General features: G+C 46.0%; 1 protein-coding gene across 2 annotated transcripts; it reads right to left on the reverse strand.

Moving 5' to 3' along the window:
* Positions 1-1,288: 1,288 nt before the first annotated feature.
* Positions 1,289-22,843, reverse strand: CFAP263 (cilia and flagella associated protein 263). 2 transcript variants are annotated; one of them, XM_081336250.1, is made up of 10 exons: positions 22,535-22,843; positions 18,418-18,541; positions 15,496-15,657; positions 15,013-15,168; positions 13,129-13,209; positions 10,443-10,598; positions 9,934-10,041; positions 8,786-8,941; positions 1,785-1,886; positions 1,289-1,505 (listed from the first exon to the last, which is right to left on the reverse strand). In XM_081336250.1, the coding sequence occupies exons 1-10, from the start codon at positions 22,804-22,806 to the stop codon at positions 1,497-1,499; spliced, it is 1,326 nt and encodes a 441-aa protein (XP_081192376.1). In that variant the 5' UTR covers positions 22,807-22,843; the 3' UTR covers positions 1,289-1,496. The 2 variants fall into 2 exon arrangements, with proteins under 2 accessions (XP_081192376.1, XP_081192377.1); XM_081336251.1 differs by lacking the exon at positions 13,129-13,209.
* Between the last annotated feature and the right edge of the window lie 211 nt (positions 22,844-23,054).

Below are 23,054 nucleotides of genomic sequence, written 5' to 3' on the forward strand. Positions count from 1 at the left end.
GCCCCCTCCCCCCATTGAAACTCGATGAATTTCATTTCTGGTTGTAAATTCCTAGTGAATCCACTTGCATTTATTCTCAAACATTTGGACAGGTATTTTCTTTGCACAGGCCAAGAAATATTGGGGCTGTATGACAGGTAACTCCAATTTTTTTACATTCAACATTTCTTTATATTATGATATTCTAGCTTTTTCTTCCCATTTCAACATGTTTAACTTACAACGTGTAAATTTAAAACTTGTAACTCCTGCTAAAGGTGTCTCACCATGAAAATTCACACTAGATTTTAAATATTCTGGACACTTTTAGATGTTTCCTCCAACCTATCAGGTTTGTTTTGGTTTTTTTGGTGTTTCTCAACCAGAGAAGCAGCCTGTGCTGCAAACCTCGGACCCAGGATGGAATCCTCTGACAATGTGCATTTTCAAACACTTCCTCTTTTGCCTAAATTGTCACTGAGAAATCACCGAATTTCTGCTTCAGGTGTTTGCCTCCTACATTTTCAGGGGTTGCATCCTCCTCTTGCTTGTTACTAATTGGGATTTTCCCTGGCATATTTCTAGGGTGACTTTCCCAAAACACTGGCATCATTTTTCCCCTTGCCACAAAAAGGCAGCATCCATCTCCTCCCTCTTTTCTTGGAAATACTGACACTCTCGCTGGCTCACCCATGCTTGTTACAACTAATGGCACAATGCTCTTTACAAAGGTGACACAGGGATGTCCTCCGGCTGCTTTGAAAATGGCCAAGTGTGGAGGACAATCCAAGCCCATCTTCCCATTCAGTCCTTTTTAGGTGTCATGAGCCACTAACCTGATGGGGTCCCCCACTGGTTAGCTCTCCCACGGCAGGCGGTTTATGACCCATAGCTTGACTGGCTTCCCCCTTTAGTCGGGCCCTCCCTTGAAGTGCAAAACACTGGTGAGAAGGAAAGAGGGCTGAGCTATTGAACAGCCCTGAGATCAGACTCCTCTGGACCAGCTCTGACTCCGGATCTGCCTTTCCACTTTTTCTCAGGCTCTGGCACAGAAATCCTCAGAGTAAGCCAGAAGGCACAACCCTCCATCGTCTGCTGGCGATTGCAGCTGCACTTCCTGGTTGGCACTTTGAGGGCCTGTCTTTGGAAAATGTATCGCATTAAGGTTTCAGCCCCCCCTCCAGTTCCCAAGATGCTAAATTTGAGCCCAGTACGCTGGGAGTCTGAATATATTACCACTCCTTTCATTCATTCTCATATTGGTGAGTGATTTGAGTCAAGCAGTTCTATCATGATCCATTAATATCTTAAAAACAGATCAATTTATTAATCCACTTTACAAAACCAGTCTGTAGAGGCATAAACACGCAACATGGAGAAAGCTTTGTGCCTGTCCAAAGTTTGCCCTGGTCTGGCCCGGGGGAAGGGGCCAAGGATGAACTGTGCACCAGGACGATGGGGCTACGGGCGCAGCAGATGGGCTGTTGAGTTTCTCTCCTGCTCTCCTCCTTATTTCTCTAGTGGCCCTGTGGAGAAAAGAAGCTGGGTGTGACTTTAGCTTAGCTGTGCAGCTCTGCCTCCAAGCCCTTTCTCTAAAGGAAAGAGACCATGGGTAAGGAGAGGGAGAAAATACCATGGGGGAGAGGGCCCAAAGTGAGACTAGAAAGAGAAATTGGGGGGGGGGAGCTGAGACGGACAGCAGGCACCCAAGAGACCAAGAGAGGCAATGGAAAGCCATAGAAGCCCCACTGTGCTGAGGGGCTCCTGATCCCATCAAAGGCCAGGGGAGGGTCCCCCTTCCTCACCTCTGTCCCTTTGTCTCTCTCCGGTTCGGGCAGGAGAGCCTGCAGCTGGTGACTGGCCATCTTCGCCTTGTGCCAAACGTTGCGGTAGCTTTGCAAGGCCATCTACAAGAGAGGAAAGAAGGTCACAGCCCCTCCTGCCAACGGAGGCCGCCTCTGGCCTTGAGGAAGGGTAGAGTCCACCTGCCCAGGAATCTCCACTGGGGGGGGGCTGATGTGGACTGATGTGCATATTTGAGATTTTCACAACACACTATGCATGTTCTCATAAAATGGCTAGCAGATAACCATTACAATAATTTACCAGAATGTTACGTATCTGCCCCTATGGCAGAATTTTATTTTTTCCCAGGTATGAAACAATTTCCAAACAAAGCACAAGTTGCAGTGCCCACCATTTTTATTGTCCGGAAAAGCCGTGGGGGTGGGGCAGTTGGAGTCTAGGAATACTTGGGAACAGAGATGTTCCTTCAGGTTGGCACTCTGCTTTGCTACATGTTGGTTTGGTGTACAGCAGTCCTCACTTAATGACTGGTCATTCAACAACCATTCAAAGTTACAGCAGGCTTCATTATGGTTGTTATTAAAGGGGCCACCTCTAGTGGTGAAATTGCTGGTCTAGAAACCAGGGCCATGAGTTCTAGTCCTGCCTTACTCATGAAAGCCAGCTGAGTGACTTTGAGCCAGTTTCTCTACTATTATTACTACTACTATTAATATACTAGTGCCAGCTTTCTACTTGATTACAGAAATGTCCTAAAATGTCAAAATGTCAGGTAAGCAAGGAAATCATTCGATCTCAGGGAAGCAGAATAGAACTTGGAGGTCTTCTAGTCCAGCCCCCTGCTCAAGCAGGAGGACCTGTACCATCTCAGACAAGTGACTGCCTAGCCTCTTCTTAAAAATCTCCAGTAATGCAGCGTCCACGATTTTGGAGGCAAGCTGGTCCACTGGTTGATTGTCCTCACTGTCAGGATGTTTCTCCTTAATTTCAGGTTGCTTCTCTCTTTGATCAGTTTCCAACCCTTGTTTCTCGTCCTGCCCTCTGGTGACCCCCTCTTCTTGGTGGCAGTCCCTCAAATACTGGAATACTGCTACCATGTCTCCTCTATTTCTTCTTTTCTTTAGACTAGCCAAACCCAAGTCCCATAGCCATTCTTTGTATATTTTAATCTCCAGGCCTTTGATCATCTTAATTGCTCTTCTCTGAATTTTTTTCCAGACTCGACATCTTTTTTGTGATATGGTGACCAAAATTGGCTGCAGTATTCAAGGTGTGGTCTTACTAGGGTTTTATAAAGCGGTACTAATACTTGATTCTATGCCTACAACCCAAGATTGTCTTAGCTTTTTTGGCTGCTGCTGCACACTGCTGGCTCATCCACTAGGACTCCAAGGTCCCTCTCACAGTTGCTGTTTTTAAGTCAGGTCTCGCCCAATCTGTACTTATACCTTTGATTTTTTTTCCTGCATAAATGTAAAACTTTGTTTTTCTCCACATTGAAACTAATTTGGTTGGATAGGGCCCATTGTTCAAGTTGGTCAAGATCTTTTTGGATCCTGAGTTTGTCTTCTGGGGTGTTGGCCCCTGTATGGAGATTCCAGGTCCAGTTCAAGAAGTCCCCTGCAAGGGGGGGGCTCCTCTCTCTCAGCAATAGGTGACAGCTCTCCCTGCCACTTATGGTGTTCTTTGTGGCCCACGTGGCATGTAGATCTCTTGGATTCCAAAGCAGAAGCCAAAGTCACAAGGAGGATGGCCAAGAAACTGGTGCAGGTTTCTTGGGAGGGGTTTTTACTACTTTCACTTCCTCAGTGGGTTAGGACGCTGAGCTTGTCGATCAGAAGGTCGGCAGTTTGGCAGGTCGAATCCCGAGTGGCGCGTAACAGAGTGAGCACCTGTTACTCGTCTCAGCTTCTGCCAACCTAGCAGTTTGAAAGCATGAAATGCAAGTAGAAAAATAGGGACCACTACGGTGGGAAGGTAACAGCGTTCCGTGCGCCTTTGGCGTCTAGTCATGCCAGCCACATGACCACGGAGACGTCCTCGGACAAGCGCTGGCTCTTCGGCTTTGAAAGGGAGGTGAGCACCGGCCCCTAGAGTCGGAAACGACTAGCACGCATGTGCGGGGGAACCTTTACCTTTACCTTATACAATACAAAGTAACCTTTTGTTGATTCACTTCGGGGCTGCTAAACATAACAATGTAGCCATCTGCCTTTCATCCTATGCCTCTCTGAAGCTCTTCTCTTTACGACAGTGAGGGAAAAGGGGAGGGGGAAAGATGTAACACTTGGAATCTGGGCAATAAGAGGACTGAATGATCGTGCTGATGGAGCCAGACTGATGTTATTTTTCTTGAAGTAACACCTAGAAATCTGCTGGTTTGAATAGCCCGGAAGAACTGTGGGTGGGTGGCTGCTTGGAAACACTTTAAAATATTGAATGGGGGGGAATCCCCCAGATCCTGTCTAGCATGCCTTCAGTCAATTTCTCTTAATAAAAATTCCTGTTGGAAGAAACTGCTTCCAAGAGTTCTGTTTTCTTAAGATGTAGATTGAAGTGGGTGTTTACAACATGGCTGCCATTTGGGGCTCACACGGGGGCAGCACCGTTCAGGGCTAACATACCATTCTCATCGCTCAGGCCTGTCATGACATCGATGGCGGTTGGGGCTCAGCTGTTGCCAACGACAGTCAGGGCTAGCACGCCACTGATTGTGATGCTCCTGGCTTCTCCTCCACACAGAGCTTGAGGTTAAAGCAGGTGGCTTCAGACATGGGGAGGCAGCCCTGGCCCTGACTATGGAACTAGGGCTTCTTCTAGACTGGGAACGATCTCGGAGGCGCTTGTCATCCCACTCGGTGGTCAGTAACTGGCGGGTGATCTGCTCCTTGCTTCCCATGTCTAGCTCTTCAAATTTCTCCCTCAAAGGCTCAACTGACTGGCTTCGGATTCTTCTCAGATATTTCCACTCACCCGAGTCATCCGACAGTGCTACATGCTTAACTCCTCTTCAGTCAGGAGAGCGCGACTCATGAGAGGAAGGCAGTGGAAATTCAGCTTCAGCGGCCTTTGAAGAATTCTTTTTCTGCTGGGCCGCATCTGAACGTCACAAGTCTCCACTAGGCAGGGTCCATTACGATGACCAGATGTCCTCCCGTGTATTTGGTCTCGCCTCTGCCACTGGAGTCTTCGAAATCACACTATCAGTGCAATGGCCTGAGCTCCATCTGCCGATGTAGTAGCTGTGGTTGTTGTGCTGGTGACAGGTTCCTCCTTCTTCTCCATTTGGGGATCTTCCCTGAGTCTTTGTCAGCCTCCCTTCTGCTTTGGGTAGGCGACTGGAGCTCGGGACCCCGTGAATTTAAGATAAAAGGGAGTCTTGGGTTAATGTCATGGTTCTGATAGATGAAACCAATTAAAAGAACTTCAAGGTAAAGATTTATTCCTCAAAGAACATTTTATTCAGGAAACAAAGTATCGGCACTTACATAGTTGAACCCAAGACTAAAGTTCCCTCTTCCCCCCATACAATGTAACAAGTTGCAATTCCCACCCCAGAAAGGCTGTCATAAATCACATTCACCAATTATTTCAAAACGCGCGGGCTCTTCTCCCGACTTTTCAACTTGCCAAAACTTTATCTAACATTGACCTTGATTCTCTCACAGTAGCAATTGTTATGGCTAACTGAAATAGCTCAAGCATTCCCCCTTCCCCGCTTCTCCATTTGAGAATACCAAACAAGAGAAAAAAGCAGAATGAAAGCAAAAGGAAAAATGGCTACAGTTTCTCAGTTGTCACAGTGCATCTGTCAATGTTGGAGGATTTCCAGGGTGATGTCCTACAGCAGCCACGTCCAACTTCCACAGGAACACAAATGCCATGGTCAAAACCTACCTACTCTTACTTTGTTACTGACCTCTTCTAATGAGTTTAAAAGAAAACCTGTTCTGCAAAACAGTCAAAAGCAAGTTCCTGTCCTTGATTACCAACTAGGAGACCTGGTTCTTTCCTAATGTGATGACCCAGGGCATGGCAGAGAGGCAACACAGTCAGCTGGCAGTTCAAACTGCCCCTTTATTGCTCCAAATGTTCCCCAAATGCTCCCACATTTCTGGCAAGTCCCAGAACAAATAAGGACACACACACACACACACACACACACACACCCTTCAGCAGCCTCTGGCTGCAAATAGTTTTCAAAAGGTTTTAGATTAGAACATCTCCACACCAGCAGGCAATTGTTGTTCATACAAACTGACACTTCTCTCACTTTGCAAATAGATGGTTGTCCCGCAAGCATTGTAGCACCAACCGCACATGTTTCCAGTGATCTTGAGGGGACGATGAGTAGATTAGGATGTTGTCCAGGTAGACAACCACAAACTGATCCAGCCAATCCCTGAAGACGTCATGCATAAAGTGCATGAACAAAGCCAATCAGTTTAGGATGAAAGGAAGCAGGTACCGGTTCTGTACTGGGATTGCATTCAGTTTCCAGTAATCACAGCACAGTCGCAGCTCCCCTGACTTCTTCTTGACGAAGAACACTGGCGCAGCCAATGGGGAGGTAGAAAGCTGGACAAACCCCTTCCAAAGATTTTTCTCTATGAAGTCCCGTAACGCCGTCAACTCTGGTTCCAACAGGGAGTAAATCCAGCCCACTAGCAATTTGGCATTGGGCACCAAATCAATCAGGCAGTCATAAGACCGATGTGGGGGCAACTGATCCACCTCCTTTTCCCCAAACACATCGGCATAGTCCACCAACTCTGCAGGTAGATCCAAGTCCACATGTGTAGCCACACCCCTTATGCAGGGATGCAGGTGTTGGATGGCACACTTTTCACTTCCCTTCAAAGGGGAGAAGCTCACATTGTAATACAAGGGCATTAAAGCAAAATATACATTCAGACATGAGGACAAGTTATGAAACAGACATTGGGAGAGACATAAAACATCAGCCTTCTTCTTCATCGCTGTCTTTCATGGTGATACCTTGCAGTTCACCAAGACCGGTGGTGACACCTGCTTCTGGGAAATGGACCACTGTGCGGCAAAGGCCAAGTCCATGAAATTGGCCATGGACTCTGAGTCCACCAGGGCCTGGATCTCCGCTGCTCCCCGACCAGGCACGAACACGCTCACTGATAGCACGAGGTACTACAGGACACTTGGCCGTCATATTGCCTGGACCGCTGCAATAGAGGCAAAGCCTTTGTGGTGGCGGCGATCCTTTTCAGCTTGGGTCAGACGAGGTCGTGCAGCCCCCAACTGCATTGGCTTGTCCGGAAGAGATACCGACGGCAACACCGTCTTGATGGGTGCGGGCGAGGCCACTGTTGTCATGGCCGTCGCTGCTGAAGTCTTGTGTCAATGTGGAGACATGGTGCATGAGCTCCTGCAGTGAGCGAGGGCATTCAGTGCGCACCAGCTCGTCCAGGAGATCCGATGAAAGACCTTCCTGGAACTGGTTTATGAGAGCCACCTTGTTTCATTGCAGGTCCTGGCAGACCACCCGAAAATCAGCGATGTAGTCTGCGAGTGAGCCACACCTCTGCTGCAACTCTCTCAGCCACCGGTTTGCTGCCTGGGCCCTAACAGGGTCCTCAAACATGACCCTTAGCTGACAGCAAAACTCAGTATAATTGTCCAGCAGTGGATTGGGCTGGGTCAGCAGGGGCGTTGCCCAACGTGCCACTGACCCTGATATAAGGCTTATCAAAAACCCCACCTTATACCGGTCAGTGGGGAAGTCCTCGGGCTGAAGGCTCATGTAACACTGGGAATTGGGCTAGCGAGCCATCAAACCTATCCGGCACTGCAACCAGGCATTTGCAGCATGGCTGAGCTGCTTGCATCTGTGCAACCTGCACAGTCAGGATGGCCACCTTCTGGGTTAACTGATCATTGTACGCGCGAAGCTGATCTATGGTCGCCCAACATGGTATGGAGGAGCAAGTTGGAGTGGATCGGGAACAAAATGTGATGACCCAGGACACGGCACAGAGACAACACAGTCAGCTGGCAATTCAAACCGCCCCTTTATTGCTCCAAATGTTCCCCAAACACTCCCACATTTCTGGAAAGTCCCAGAACAAGTAATGACACACACACACACACAGACACACACACACACACACACAACCTTCAGCAGCCTCTGGCTGCAAGTAGTTTTCAAAAGTTTTTAGATTAGAACAGCAATTTACTCAAGGCCAAGTAGATAACAAAGAAAGGAACATACATCCAAATCTATCGAGTTTGTGGAAATACAAGCTTGCCTGAGTAGTTTCAGAAGAGAAGCCAAAATTCAAACTGAGGTTTGGAGCACCAAATCAAGTTTGTCAACCAGTCCAGTGGTCAGAGTCTCGGGGTTCACAAGCAGAGATCACAACACAGAACAAGAGATCAGAGAGTTGTTTCCAACGTCGGCAATGGCACACAAACCTCCAATAATTCAGCGTTTGTTCCCCAAAAATGCCCTCCCCACAGTGTCTCCTTAAGTCTCAGTCCCCAGTGTGCCTTGTGGAGGGGGCAGGGCGCTCTCCTGCCAAGTAGTTGGGTTTGCCTGCGTTGTTCCCTCCTCTCCACTCCCCGTGCCTGAGGATCAGGAGGGGGTGGTCCTCGCTCATCGCCTGAGCTCTGTCTCTCCATCCTGCCCGTTCCTCCCTGCCTTCAAGCCATTCCAATCCCGAAAGACCCTGGCCTGCCTCAGCCTACTCCTCCTCATATTCCTCCAAAGGCAACGGAGGACGCCTCCCGCTCCATCTTCCTCAGCAGATTCAGGCTCCGACGGGGCATGGTATCTAACAACAGAGGCTTAAACATATTCATTTATGTGGTTTTCCCATGATCTTTATGGATTTTCTCCAATAATTTTTGATTTTCTTCAGCCAGATGCCACAAACTGTCTTGTGGCACATCAACCACGTTGTGTTCCTATGAAAAACACAGTCGAGCATCAAATGTGCTTCCATCCAAAAGTTATCCACAGCCCTACCTCAGCAATTTCCACCTTCCTCTCCCAGATCCTGAGGGTGTTTTCTAGATCATGGACAGCCACCTTCTCATGAACATAGTTGAGAACAGGAGGAACTCTGTATTCTGCCAGTTGCCGGCGTAGCTTTTTGTTCAGGATCTCAGCCTTTACCCGTTCCTGTGAAAGAGACAAAGTACTCTTGAGATGTTTCTGACCTTGGCCTTGATCTCCTGCCTACCACTGGAATAACATTAACTGGGACTCAGGATCTTTACACACAGAAAAAAATGGCACAGAAAAAGGATTAAACCCATCTGCTCTTATCTTGTTGCTTCCTTAAATACTGAGACCATTCCTGCTTGTTTGAAGAAATTACATCCATAGTACACTTCGTGGGTTCCTAGGAAAATCTACTATTAGTGACCAGGAAATTTCTATACCGTCTCCATTTCCACTTCCCAATTCTTTGTAAAGCAACTGCGCAAGAGACGCCAAGCCCTCCAGGCCACTTGTGGGGTGGGGCAGCCGAGCTCCCTCTGGGGACTGAGTGGGCTACCCCAAGTCCCACAGGGCTCCAGCGCTTCCAGCTGCCAACTGACCTTGGGGCAGTTTTTCTTGCATCAAGCCTGAGCCAGAAGGAAATCAGCTGATTCAGCAATCAATGACAATCAATGACAATCCAGGGAGCAGAAGTTCCTCAGCAGAAAGTAAACCGCTCCATCTTCAGAGTGGAGAAAGCTACAGCTTCTGTTGCTGAACAGGCACCATTTCTTTTTAACTAAAGGAATTCTGCTTTTAGATTATCCAAATTTGCCCTCTACAGTTTTTAACATTTTAGTCACACCCCTGAAGCATGAAAGATGGCGAAGCCAACCATTCCAGGCATGTCTTTTCATTTCCTACCCAAGAATCTTTGGTTTGTTTTAATTTTAGGGCCTGGATTTGTCTCCCATGGAACAATTCGATCTACACTGATTGAGGTAACTGAGGAATCAAAGGCAACTGTTAAAGCAAATGAAAAAGTAAAACCGCAGTAAAGATCAGCTAATCAGATGGCTCTAAATGTCCCCTGGAGGCCACAAGGCTGCGTCCCCAGAGTAAAGCAGCAGAAGCTCCCGAGATCTTTCTCCTCCTGGCCCCTGGTGGAGACCACCTCTTCCCCTGCCTACCTCTTCCACGAGGATGGCCTCGTGAGCAATTTTCTCCAGGGATTCCTTTCTCTGCGCAATGTCTTTCACCAGGTAGGCAGCCATGGCCGTTGCATAGTGCAGCTTCCTCTAAAATACAACATGACCCAGAGGGTGGCATCTTTGTCAAAGTACAGAAATGTGAATGTATCTTGGTTGGACAAAACCTCCTGTGAGAGGCAAAATACGGGATGGACTCTGCACGTTTGGGAAGGGATGGCAGCGTGAATACTTCCCCCCCCCCCTTCGACCCCTTTCAAGTTTCCCTTTTCCTCCTTTCACCCCAGGAGCACCCTTAGTACTTGCCCATCCTACGCTAACCCTAATCCCTCCCACGGGACTAAGGGGGAAAGCCACGGTTCTTTTGTGGCTGTCCGATGGGGGTCCATACGTGATGCAGGAACGGAGAGCGTGTGCTGGGTGCTTTCAGGACCCCGTCAGCAGCCCTCTTGAGATGAAGGGCTGGAGCCAGGTAGACTCAACTGTCTTACTTTGTAGAAGTTGAGGATCTGCAGGGTGTTGCCAACAGTCAGCTTCAGCTGCAGTAGCTCTTGGTTTCGTTCATCTATTTTCTCCAGGAACTGAGCATTCTCAATCTTGAGCTGCTGGAAATCAACCTCGTGCAGTGCCTCTCCCAGCTCCTCCTTCTGCAAATCAGCCACAAATTGTGGTGGACAGGCACCCATTTGAAGCATTTCAGAGCCAGCCCAGCCTGACCAGGCTGCAGAAAGCTGGGGCAGCCCTGGCCCTGACCTCTGGCTAGATGACTCACACCCTGGAAGGTATCTCTTTACTCTCCTACCATCCGGTAGGAGATATAGGAATATAGCCAGCCGTACCAACAGGCTGAAAAATAGCTTTTATCCGTGGGCTGTTAGGCTTTTAAATGGGACATAATCTTATGCAGAATTGACTTGGGAGGCCGGTGTGTGGTGTAGTTGGTTCACATGGTGTGGTGGGATGGAGGGTTTGTTGTCACTGTGTGTTGGGGGGAGAGAGCATGAAGAGACCTTAGAGGTCTTCTAGTCCAATTCCTTGCTTGGAACTCCAAACCATGAAAAATAGATGAAATCCGTTCAACTTGCTCAAGTACTTTTCTCATTAATTTGGCCTTGGATCTGGCAATCAAATATGTTGGTTATAAATATGGGAGTTACATTGTTAATAAATATAGGTATTCTATAGCTATCCTTGTGGTTATAATGTCCAAAACATTGTGGTAAATTTTATTTTAATTAACTAGAAAAAGTCCAATAAACCTTAAGGCAAAACAGTGGATGTTGTTTGGATGTAAAGGAAAACAAGTTAAATTAATATTGCTATGATTAGGTACTTGAGAACTCCACAAACTTATGGAAGATGACTAAATGAAACTTAGTTTAAATAATATGTCCTATTAGTCTTAACCACTCAACAGATCAATATATTATTAAAAATATTTTTATAGCACAGACTGCCTTTCCAGGTTTTCTCTTGTGTTGCAGCTTTCCTATAAAGATGGCAAATTTTAGTTTCTAGATTTTCAACTTACCACAGGGATTAATCCTACCGGGCTAAATAAAATTTTAGAAGTTTTTACTTCTGTTTGCAATTTGTTTCAAAAAGAATTATTGGCGTAACTAGAAAGTTACTACCTGACCCCTCCGACATCTTGGCAGGGCTCAGCTTTAGCCACAAATCAGAGTTTTCCAACATCAAGGGCTGCAAGATACAGTTGGAGGATTTGGGTGAAAGCTGAAGTCTGAATCCTCTTATTAAAAAAAAACTACTTTGGAATCATCCCAATTTAAAAAGCTAAACCTAGATTTATTTCAATAGCTCGCTGAAGAACATCGCTAAAACAGAGAGTAGCAGAATAGGCCCTTTGAAATGTGAATATTCTAACCAATGAATCGTCTTATGTCTGGAAGACGGTCCAAGGTGCTTCTTGCCATTCTCAAGGGAGACCTTTCCCACCCTGCAGCTGGACGCCCAGGCTGGTACCCAAGCCTTTTGACGCTCAGGAGCCACGGAAAGAAGAAAGCGACCGATGCTTCAGCTGTTCTGCAGCCCAGAGCCAAGCTGCCACTGGGGGTGGCACCAGGGATGGCGAGGAAGGGGGGCTCCAAGGGGCTGCCTTACAATGAAAGGAGGCGCAGAGGTGGATTGCAGAGCCTGCTTGCACCAGCACAAGGGGGAAACCCTCTTTCGGAAGTGCGGCAGGGATGATGGGCAGGGGGTGCTTCCCCGGTGGGTGCACAGAATGGGTGAGGAGACACCAGCCAGGTGAAAGAAACTTGAGTCGGGGGCAGAAGCGCGGTTTGAGGAAGCGCCTCGGTCGTGAGCCTCCCTAGTTCTCAGGAAGACAAAGGGAGGGCAGGGAGGCAGACCCAGGCTGTCTCTGCAAGATTATAATAAAACTGGGGTTAGTATTTATTCATGACTTTGGTTTCCTAGTCTGGTCTACCACAAAGGGTGGACAGTGTGTTGGGGAGGGGGGGCTCTTAAAAGGTACTGTAGTTAGGAGCCCTTATTCTGGGGCAGGCTGAGACAGCCTGGATGTGGGATCAGTCCTAATTCATCAGATGATTCCCTGTCATGCTTGTGGGACATGTGACGGGCTGGATGTTAACTTTCATGCTGGAGTTATTTTTGAGGGGATGCTAATGATTTAACCCAGGGGTCTGTGGACTGGTACCGGGCCGCGGCATGCGGTCTGCACAAAGAAGCAAAGCGCCATCCGTGGGATGCAGGCAGCACACAAAGCCACGCACTCTCCAGTCCGTGGAAAAATCCTTCTCCACGGAACCAGCCCCTGGTGCCCAAAAGGTTGGGGACCTCTGATTTAAGCTGTCCATATGGCTGACCTGTTTTTATCTAAAGTTCACATTATTGTTGGTAAGTTTTAAGAAAAAGAAATAAGAATTTAAAATGTTAAGGCGATGCCTAATTGTATATCACAATCTGGAATTTATCAATTTATGAAGAACTTCATCTTATCAATCTTGAACTCTAGCTAAACTTGCAATTAAGTTCTGGGGCAAAAGGGATCATCCTCTGGATTGAAGGAAAATGTTCACACTATGAACCTCTGAAGCCAAATGACCAGAGCATCTATTGCGCATATATATGTTTGTGTATATATATTAAAGGCGTGTTTGCTGGGATTGTCAAGAATGGGCTGCCAAAGGTCTATACCTGCTGGAGTTGCATCTGCATCTTCTTCTTCTGAACTTTTAGAGAATCGTTTTTCAAATGAATTTTTTCTTTCATAACATCCTGAAAAATAAAGCAACCTGACTAATTTTTCAGATTTCTGCTTCCATTGGGAAGATCTCTTTCCCACCCATATTTGATCAAAATATCCAGGATGTATTGGGGACCTGGGACAGATTTCCACACCCAGAAAGCCGTTTGTCCAGACTGGGGCTTGGGTCATCCATGAAGTTTAGGACTATGTCACACGAACCATGTACCGAGTTACACTGGGTTGTTTCAATTAGACAGCCATGTACATTGAATGAAAGAAGTAAATATAAATAAGTATACCAAGTCACGTGGCTTTGAACATGGTGAAAATGAATCTTACTTACAAGCCAGGACTGCCTTATTTCAGTCATCATATATGACAAAGGAAATCTTTTAATTCTGCTATAAAAATATAACTACCACAACATTTTCTGAGTTTGGGAACTAATTACAATGTCCTTATTTTCTATGAAATAAAAATATGTGAAACATCTTATATTTATTTAAGACTGGAGAGATAACTGAAATTCATGAAACAGAAACCAAGTATACCTTAAACCAGGGGTGTCAAACTCAATTTCATTGAGGGCCACATCAGCATTGCGGTTGCCCTCAGGGGGCCGGGTGGGTATGGACAGGGTGGGCGTGGCCTACTGGGTGGGCGTGGCCAGCTCTACATCGTTCGCATCAAGGGTGCCTATGGGGGCCTGGGCAGGAGTGGGACAGATCTGAGGGTCTCTGGCAGAAGGAGGGTCTCTGGGCCAGGGCCAAGGCAGTGGGGGCCGTTCCCTCACTGTTTCCAGGATGGCTTCGCGGGCCACATGAAACCACTTCGCGGGCCAGATCCGGCCCCCGCGCCTTGTGTTTGACATGTCTGCCTTAAACGAATGGTTTGTCTTATGTTTTCACTTTCTACGATACAGTGATTTGATTTGATTTCCTCAATACTGTGAGGAGGATGAGGCGTGATGCAAATGGAAAGGTCATTCCTTATTCCAAGACAGATTGCTTGCAGCAGCTCAGGGATTACACTGCCTGGCACAGCTTATAAATTTCCATGTCAATTACAGGTCAAGAGGAGTGATTGTCGGTTCCTCAATTATTTGGAAGGCTTAAAGCCCAAACTTCTGACTTCCCTCAGTTTGGATCCCTAAAAAGAACGACCCCACTTTTTGCACATTTTACGGCTTCAGTGAGACTTTCCCATCTCTATGCTGTGACTTACAGGGACAGAAGCTGTGACTACCATTCGGATACAGCTAAGTTAAGAAGCAAGACAGCATATTCTATTTATTTTGTTTTGTTGCTGCTATTGTTGTTTCATCAATTTATATTACCACCCAATTCACCAGTTACAATTCTAGGAAGCTTATATAGGATTAAAAAAACACCAAAAATAAAAACAGAGGCCATTCACAGGCATAATCTCCCCTATCCTAAAAATGGCCTCATCTAACCCCCAGTCTAGGAATTCTGTGATGTCTGAGCCACCTTGCCTGCTTTCATCCTGATGTCACTTATACTCAATAATGGAGCATCAAGTAGACAGGGGATTTCCAAAATGGCAATTATATTTTTATAGAGCTTTATAAAGTGAAAGATTATTAATTTTTGAGGATGGTCTAATAAAGTAACAATAATTCAGTATTTCTCTGAAGGCAATGACTGTTACAGATATCTAAACACGTTTCATTGTTTGGCACATACCAAAGATCAGGAATACTATAGGAAGGCCAATGGAAAAGAGATCTTGTGTCCATATTCATCAATGTCAATATAATTTGCAAGAATAAAATGAGAAGAACCGACCAACCGCCAACTTTCTCTACTGACCCGAGAGCGAATCCGGTCCTCCAGGTAGCGCAGCACCTTGTCAGAGGCAATGACGCTCCCTTTCTTCTTCGTGATGGTTTTGACTATGTCTTTGTCAAAGTCCATCATAGCTCTCTTAATTTCAACCAGGCGAATATCTGCTTCCTCTAGGACAGCCTGCAGAATTCAAATTACATTGGAAATAAGTAAATGTTATATTTCACCTATTTCTTGGGGGAGGGCAGGCCTTGAAGTCCAAACCAGGCAGGCAAAGCAGACCCTCCTACATGCGAGCAACCGCCAGCAGCCATGGCCACAAAGAACGCCTGGCCTTGCTACAGCTCGGGGATGGGGGACAACCCGCCACCCTCAAGACTCCCTGGACCCGGTGACACAGGCTGGGAAATACAGTCCAGCCCAGGGGTTCTCAACCTTGACAACTTTCAAGAGTTGTGGACTTCAACTCCCGGAATTCTCCAGCAGCCATTCTAAGGAAAGTGTTACCAAGTAATTCTGCAAGGTCTTTTCTGAGTTCTCCTTCATCAGCTGCAGGTCTTCTTTGGTCTCGTCCAGCTCCCGCTGTGCCAGGTCACATTTCTGTTCCACTGTCAGGCAGATCACACGATCTGTTGTGATGCGGGACTTCGACTTGCGCCTGCCCCGCGGCTAAAACCCAAAGATACAGTCTCTCGTCACATGATCCAGCAAAAGCCAAGTTTTTGGTATTTTAATCTTAGAATTTGCCAAATTAGTTTCTAGCTTTCCTTTTTCTGATTCAGTATTATCTTTTTGATGTCTTAAGAGACACTGGGTACAAATATGACTTAACATCTCAACATAAAATCTCAACTTAGAAAAATATTTTCAAACATAAACATGGAAACAATCAAAACAATTCATTCAACTCCAGCAACAGCATGTTCTATTCTGGGGCCAACGTGGAGGATTAACCACAGGTGTTAAATTTATCTACAGGGATACCTGAAAGATGTCTTGACGATGATGGAAGGGAACAGAATAATCCTGTTAATGGCTTGAGACCTACACTCGGTATGTATGTGCTTGTGAGCATTTCAACCCATGTGCTGGGTTCTGCATTAACTGTCACTTCCAAAATGTCTCCAGGAGCTGTTTCATGAAGCCGCTTACAAGTATCAACACATGAGTCATCAAAGTCAAGTTTTCTCCTCCTAGTAGAGATTCAGTTGCTTTCTCAGCTGAAGCCAATAAAATGCCTTCCTTGCCACAGATGTATCTAGGGCCTCCAGATCCTTAAGGGGAAAGCAACTCCTTCCAGAATAGGCATTTCTCCCAAATCCTGAAATACAGCCTCCTCCATTTTGCCGCCACCGAGTTTCAATCACATCCCCCTCCTTACATTCGGGACACCTTCATTTGCCCTGGAAACTCCCGACCTCGAGTTCATCGGAAAGAAAAAATGTGGCTCTCTACTAATAGTTCCAGAGTTAACAAAAGGTTAATAAAAAAGATCACTGTCTTTTTCTTCCTAGGTGACCGAGTCTTCCTCTCTGTAAAAACCTGGGTGGCCAGTGTTGTCTCCATGTCAAATCCCAGTCTAAACTCATAATGAAAAGGATCGTAATAATCTACTTTATCATCTCCCCAAGTCTGGAAAAAATATAGAATACTGGGCATTAGCTAATACTTAAGATTAAATGATGATTCCCTAAGCAACAATATCATTAATGCATCCCTTAAAAAGAATGAAGATCCACCTGCAAAAAGGAAGCTTTAATAAAAACCATGATCACGACTGGTCCGATGAGATGTTGGAGGGAGGCCCTTTTATAAAGAAAGCCAGAGAGAGATCCAAAACACAAACGTGAATTTCTTATCCATTCCTTCAAGTACTTAACTGTGAATTTGATTCAAATAAATGTTACTAGCTGATATGAACACAATCACAACATGATGGTACAACATTGGTCAAATTGGCTTCAAAGCTTTGGTGCTATCTTGTTCCAGATAAACTGTCCAGATCCTTCCTAATGGAGGTCAGTCAAAACATAAAGGAGGCAACTAAAAGCAGAGAAGTGATGGTGGCAGTGGCGGCTCCATCACTGGAGGCTTTTAAAAAGAGACCAGACAGCTACTTGTCTCAAGTGGTAGAGGGTCTCCTGCTTGAGTAGGGGGTTGCACTGGAAGACCTGCAAGGTCCCTTCCAGTTGTGTTATGATGTCGCCACAATCTCACTTGTATTTACCGTTGGAGAGGCATCATAATCAACCTTTCTGCTCCACTGCTAGGGGCTCCAACATGGGTTGGGTGCTTAGCAGGCACTTAATCACACGTTCGGGGGACTCTGATGTTCCATTTCTCACCCACGTTATTTATGGACAGCTGACCAGGTTTGAGAAATTACCGCGTCTGGAATTTAGTAGAGTTCAAACCCTAACCCTATCCTTGCTGAGGAAAAATGTTGCAATAATCCGAACTTTACCAGGAACTGCTCCCACCTTAACAGTGTTGCACAAGGGATGGGGAAACCTGAGTTCAATTCACTCTCAGCTGCCTGCCGCCAGTCCTAAATTCTCAGCCCAACTGATTTCACTGGGCTGTTGTGGCAAAGCAAAAGAAAACAAAAAACCCTTATATGCCACCTTGAGCCTGTGAAGGAATGGCAACCTGAATCTAGCAAGCATAGGCGGCTATCACTAGGTTGTGTTCTCCAAAGGACAGGGAATCCTTAAGAGGAAAGGACGTGTTGCACAGCGTTTTCAGCAGCACTTGAGAGTCACATTAAAGCAAAGCAACAAGCTAAGGGAAAACTGACCATCTCTGCCTTTGCTGCACTGCCAGAGTTCCTCCCTGGGCTTTTGGCTTGTGCTGGGCAGTCAAACCTGACTTCTGATCTATGCGCCCCCTACGCTGTTCTCCGGATCACCTGAGTTGGACAGATTTCATGGGGTGCAAAGTTGCAGGAGCAGGGTGGAGGGGGCCACTAACTTTAGGCTAACATGAATGGGTTGGGATTGCACTGCTGAAATGCAGATTCTGACTGCCATGGAGAAATTATATTTGAGTGAAGGTTTTGGAGGAAAGATTTAAGATAAGGCAAATCTTAATAACTAAAGTAAAACAATAAAAATATAGTGTTTCAGGGTGAATTGGCAAACTAGATTTAACAGTGTGGAGGAGTAAAAAAAATGAAGATAAGTGTACCCATGTATTAGATAAGCAAACAGCTTAACCAGGTTAGCAAAAACCTAAGTTGCATTTGCACAACATAGTTTTCACTTTGACAGTGTTTTAAACCCTAAGACCTATGTGAATGTTACCCTTTGTGTTGGGCAAACAAAGACTACGCATACATTCAGTAACCAGTAAGCATGTGATGTAATTCAGTCATTCGGAAACCTACCCCATCACTAAAATTGCAGCACAGTAAATTATCACATAGCTTACATATGGTGCTTGTCCCAAGTCCAGCAATGAACCATGTCTTTCTGCTCCCGAGTCTTTTGGCTCCAATCTATGGAAAAATTTCTCAAACATTTCTGTTTCAATTTTGAGCATGGAGTTGATGTGGCTGAACAGAGAGAAAAACTCACGTCAGTAAATCTATACGCATGTGCCTCGTCTCAAATAAGATGCCAGTAGCACCTGAACAAATTCTGAGACAAATTCCTTTCCTTAATTCAGTCCTTTTAAGGGTTTTAGGCTTAGTAGACCATGGGGAGCTCCTTTCAGTTTAGGCATAGCAAAGTAAATTCTGGAATTACATGACAACCACTCTTAAATATATGCTAGTTGCCAAGCACTTAAGTTCTGATCACATGATTGCAGGGATGCTGCAACTGTCATAAGTGCAAAGACCAGTCACCGCTATTTTCAGCACCATTGTACGTTTTTAAGTGTATGGTCCATAAATTGAGGACTAACTTTCCATAAATATAATCAAAATCAAGCAATACAACAATTCAACTTACTTTCTATTTATCTCAATTCAGCTGGAAAGGAGAAAAGGCCTTGGAGATTTCCGTTTACACACACACACACACAATTTTCTGCAGTTCAAGCAGTTCTCACCCATAAAATTAGAGCCTTTAATATCTAACCAGTCCCCTCTCATTTTATTGAGTTGCAAACCCACAAGGATCCTTGAAAACGGGCTGGGTGAGCTGAATTCTTGATCTAATGAATTCTGTTGCTGATCAGGATCTTCTATCTTTACCATATTTTCCCCAAAATAAGACTAGGTCTTACATTAATTTTTGCTCCAAAAGACGCATTAGAGCTTATTTTCCAGTTAGGGCTTATATTGAGGAAATACGGATTAAGGAGTCTTGGTGGAGCAGTGGGCTAATGCCTCCTTAAGTAACACCAGCTGCCTGCAATTAGTGCAGGTTCGAGTCCCACCAGGCTCAAGGTTGACTCAGCCTTCCATCCTTCCGAGGTAGGTAAAATGAGGACCCAGATTGTTGGGGGCAATTAAGCTGACTTTGTAATAATGCCGCTGAGGGGGGGCGAAAGCCCTAATAAGCAGGCATATACATAGAATGAAGGCTACTGCTAAGCACATTTGATTTGTGCTTAGATTGTAAGCCGCCCTGAGTCTTCGGAGAAGGGCGGGATATAAATGGGATTAAAATAAAAAATAAAAAATAAAAAATAAATGCATCCATCTGGCTGATGATCTTAACTGGGACTTATTTTGTGGGGTGGGGCTTATATTACAAGTGTCCTGAAAAATCACGCTAGGGCTTATTTTCCGGTTGGGTCTTATTTGGGGGGGGAACGTGTTAAATGGTTATGGACAGTTTCTTATCTGTTTTTATATTGGTTTTTAACCTTTTTATTGGATTATTAATCAGTGAAATGGGTGGCCATACAATTTGAATAAATAACAACAATCATTCCTTGATTCTGGGAGCAAAAAATTAAAGTTGGGCATCGTTTTCAAAACAGAACTTGGCTTCCATGGAAGGTAGCAGAATATGCCAAAGCCTTCCCAAAGTTTATTTAGTTATATTATATATTATATTATATATTAAAGTTGCTTGTAGAAATACTGATAACCTTTACATTTATGTGCATCTCTCTAATGTTTACTATGAATGTCTTTTAAATAGATTAATCTTTACCTTGGATTAGAATTCCAAGAACTTTTTTTCATTCTCTCCCCCCTTTTTTTTGTTCCTGGACAAAATGGGACTTGAAACACTCAAATGAGGCTACTCATCATAAAATCCTAAGCAGACTATACGTCCCCTTTGCTGAGACTTTCTTATTGAACTACACCAAGTTGCTTGGTTCTGTCATCATTTAATCTTAAGTATTAGCTAAAAGGGGATGTAAAGCTTAATTATTCTGATTAAGCTCAAAGACATGGCCGGGTTCTGACTGTGGAACATAGAACAAAATTATGTACGAGCAAACTCCAAGTTACTAAGACGAAAACAGCCCATCACTTTCAGTGATATGATCTCGAGCGCATACCCACCATTTTTAAAGAGAACATCAGGAATTGCTTTGAAATAATGGTATAGGATCTTCTGCTTGAGCAGAGGGGGTTGGAATAGAAGATCTCCAAGGCCTCTTCCAATTCTGTTATTCTGTAAGTCCAGAATTTTATAGATAGAGAACAGAGGAAATGTGGAATGAACCTAAAGGAGTTGCTAAGTTTAATTGTGAAAAAAGGCTGCCAAAAACTGATGTCAGGGCATCATTAAAATTGCTGTGAAGAGCAAGAAAGGGTCTTAGAGAAGAACCTAACGAAGAGTTTCAGAGAAAAGCTAGAAAAGTTAAAAAAGCAAGAAGCAATATTTTTTTTTAATTCCATTTATATCCCGCCCTTCTCCGAAGACTCAGGGCGGCTTACAAGCTTAGCAGTAGCCTTCATTCTATGTATATGCCTGCTTATTAGGGCTTTCACACACACCCCAAGCGGCATTATTACAAAGTCAGCTTAATTGCCCCCAACAATCTGGGTCCTCATTTTACCTACCTCGGAAGGATGGAAGGCTGAGTCAACCTTGAGCCTGGTGGGATGTGAACCTGCACTAATTGCAGGCAGCTGGTGTTACTTAAGGAGGCATTAGCCCACTGCTCCACCAAGGCTTATTGCAACATCTGTATTAATAAAAGATGGAAGCAGATGTGGAAAAATAAGGATAGTCCTCCAAAACATCTCTGAACTCAGAAGGCAGTTCTGACCTCAAATTGGTGTGCTAGAAGATGCTGATAGATAGTAACTAACTCAAAGGAAATCTAAGGAAGATGGAAGGAATATGCTGAAACACTGTATAGTAGATATGTCAACATCCATTACTTAGAAGAAGCTCTAGTACTAGAAGATGAAATTAGATCAACAGTGGTCACTGCTGAAAGCAACAAGAACTCATAGATACCCATTGAAATATGGCAAACAAGAAGAAAAAGCAGCCAAGCTATGCCAACAAATCTGAAGTAACCCAACAGGTTGCTAAGCACGACTCCAAGATCCATTTCACAGTTACCACTATTGAGCCAGGTTTCACCTAATCTTTACCTGTACATCTGGTTTTTCTTGCCTAAGTGTAAAACCTTATTTTTCTCTACAATGAATTTCATTTTGTTAAGTAAGATCCAGTGTTCAAGTTTGTTGAGATCCATCTGATCTTGAATTTTTATCTTCTGAGTTGCTGCCTATTGCTGCCAGCTTGGTGTCTGCAAATTCCCTCATCTAAATTGTTTAGGAAGAGTACTGGGCCTAAGATAAAACCTTGTGGTATACCACTGCTTACTTCCTTCCATGTAGATGTAGTACCGTTAAGGACTACTTGTTGAGTATGGTTTGTCAGCCAGTTACAAATCCATCTGGTGCTAATGCTTCCTGTCCCACATTTCTTTAGAAATAGATTGTAGAAGTAGATTGTAGACTATTTTATCAAATGTCTTACTGAAATCTAAGTATACTATGTCCACAGCATTTTCCTGGTCTACTAATTTAGTCACTTTATCAAAGAATGAAATAAAATTGGTTTGGTATGATCTGTTTTTGACAAACCCGTGCTGGCTACTAGTTATAACTTTGTTTGCTTCTGGTTGTTCGCAGATCTGTTTTTTGATTATCTTTCCAGGATCTTCCCAGGTACTGATGTTAGACTGATTGGTCTGCAGTTTCCTGGGTCCGGTTTTTTCCCTTTCTTGAAGGTGGGAACCACATCAGCCCTTTTCCAATCCTCAGATACTTCCCCGTTGCTCCAGGATTTTTGAAAGATGTGGTGCAATGGTTCTCAGATAACATCTGCCAGCTCCTTCAGGAATCTGGGATGTAATCTGTGGGGTCCCTGTGATCTGAACTCACCTAGCGTGCAAAGACCTCTTACGCTGAGCTCCCCCCCACCGCACTATGATTGACGGCTTTTCCATCGCCCCCGCCCAGCAGAGGAGCCTTTGGCCGGGCAGCGGGGGGCTTCACGCCTTGGGGGTCCCTGCCGGGAGTGTGTCGCTCAACACCCCACCCCCCCCCGGAGGCCCGGGCAGGGGCGGCTGTTGGCCGAGGCGGCGGCCGCCAAGGCTCCTTCCCCGCCGGCCGCACCTGTTCTCCTCCACCAGGGCCAGCAGCTGCTCGGTGGAGAGCTGGGCCAGCTCCACGTGCAGCTCCTCGGCCCCCTCGTGCGACTCGCCCGTGTGGACGCTGTCGCGCTCCGACTCCTCGTCCGCCAGGGTGGTCCCCGAGACGCGGGCCAGGCCCGGCGGCCAGCAAGCAGCCTCCCCCGGACCGGCGCAGGGCGCGGGCCGCCCCTCGCCGCCCGGGAGCCGCAGGAGGGCCCGCGTGGCCAAGGGCGCCTTCTCCGCGATGGGCTCCATGCCGCCGCGGGGAACGGGCCGGGCCGCGGAGGCGCCTCTCCCGCCCGGCGGCGGTTGCCGGGCAGGCGCTGGCGGAGTCTCGGAGCCGCTCGCCCGGCCCGGCCCGAAGGAGCGCGAGAGGCTCCCTGACTGCGACTCCCGTCAGCCCCAACCGCCGCGGCCGACGGCGAGGCATCCTGGGAATCGCAGTCCGAGGCGCCGGGCGTCACCTGGGCGTCAAGGCGACCGGCCGGCGCGAGAGGCAGCCG

The sequence above is a fragment of the Vipera berus genome, assembly GCF_964194415.1.
Source record: "Vipera berus genome assembly, chromosome: 10".
NCBI lineage: Eukaryota > Metazoa > Chordata > Lepidosauria > Squamata > Viperidae > Vipera > Vipera berus.

Excerpts from the sequence above, each read along its gene's own strand:
- CFAP263 (XM_081336250.1), bottom strand. The coding sequence starts at position 22,806 with ATGGAGCCCATCGCGGAGAAGGCGCCCTTGGCCACGCGGGCCCTCCTG. Across the intron at positions 18,542-22,534 it reads GCCCTGGTGGAGGAGAACAG|CCACATCAACTCCATGCTCA; the intron begins GTGCGGCCGGCG and ends CTCTCTGTTCAG. Across the intron at positions 10,599-13,128 it reads TGCAGATGCAACTCCAGCAG|AAGGAGGAGCTGGGAGAGGC; the intron begins GTATAGACCTTT and ends GCTGATTTGCAG.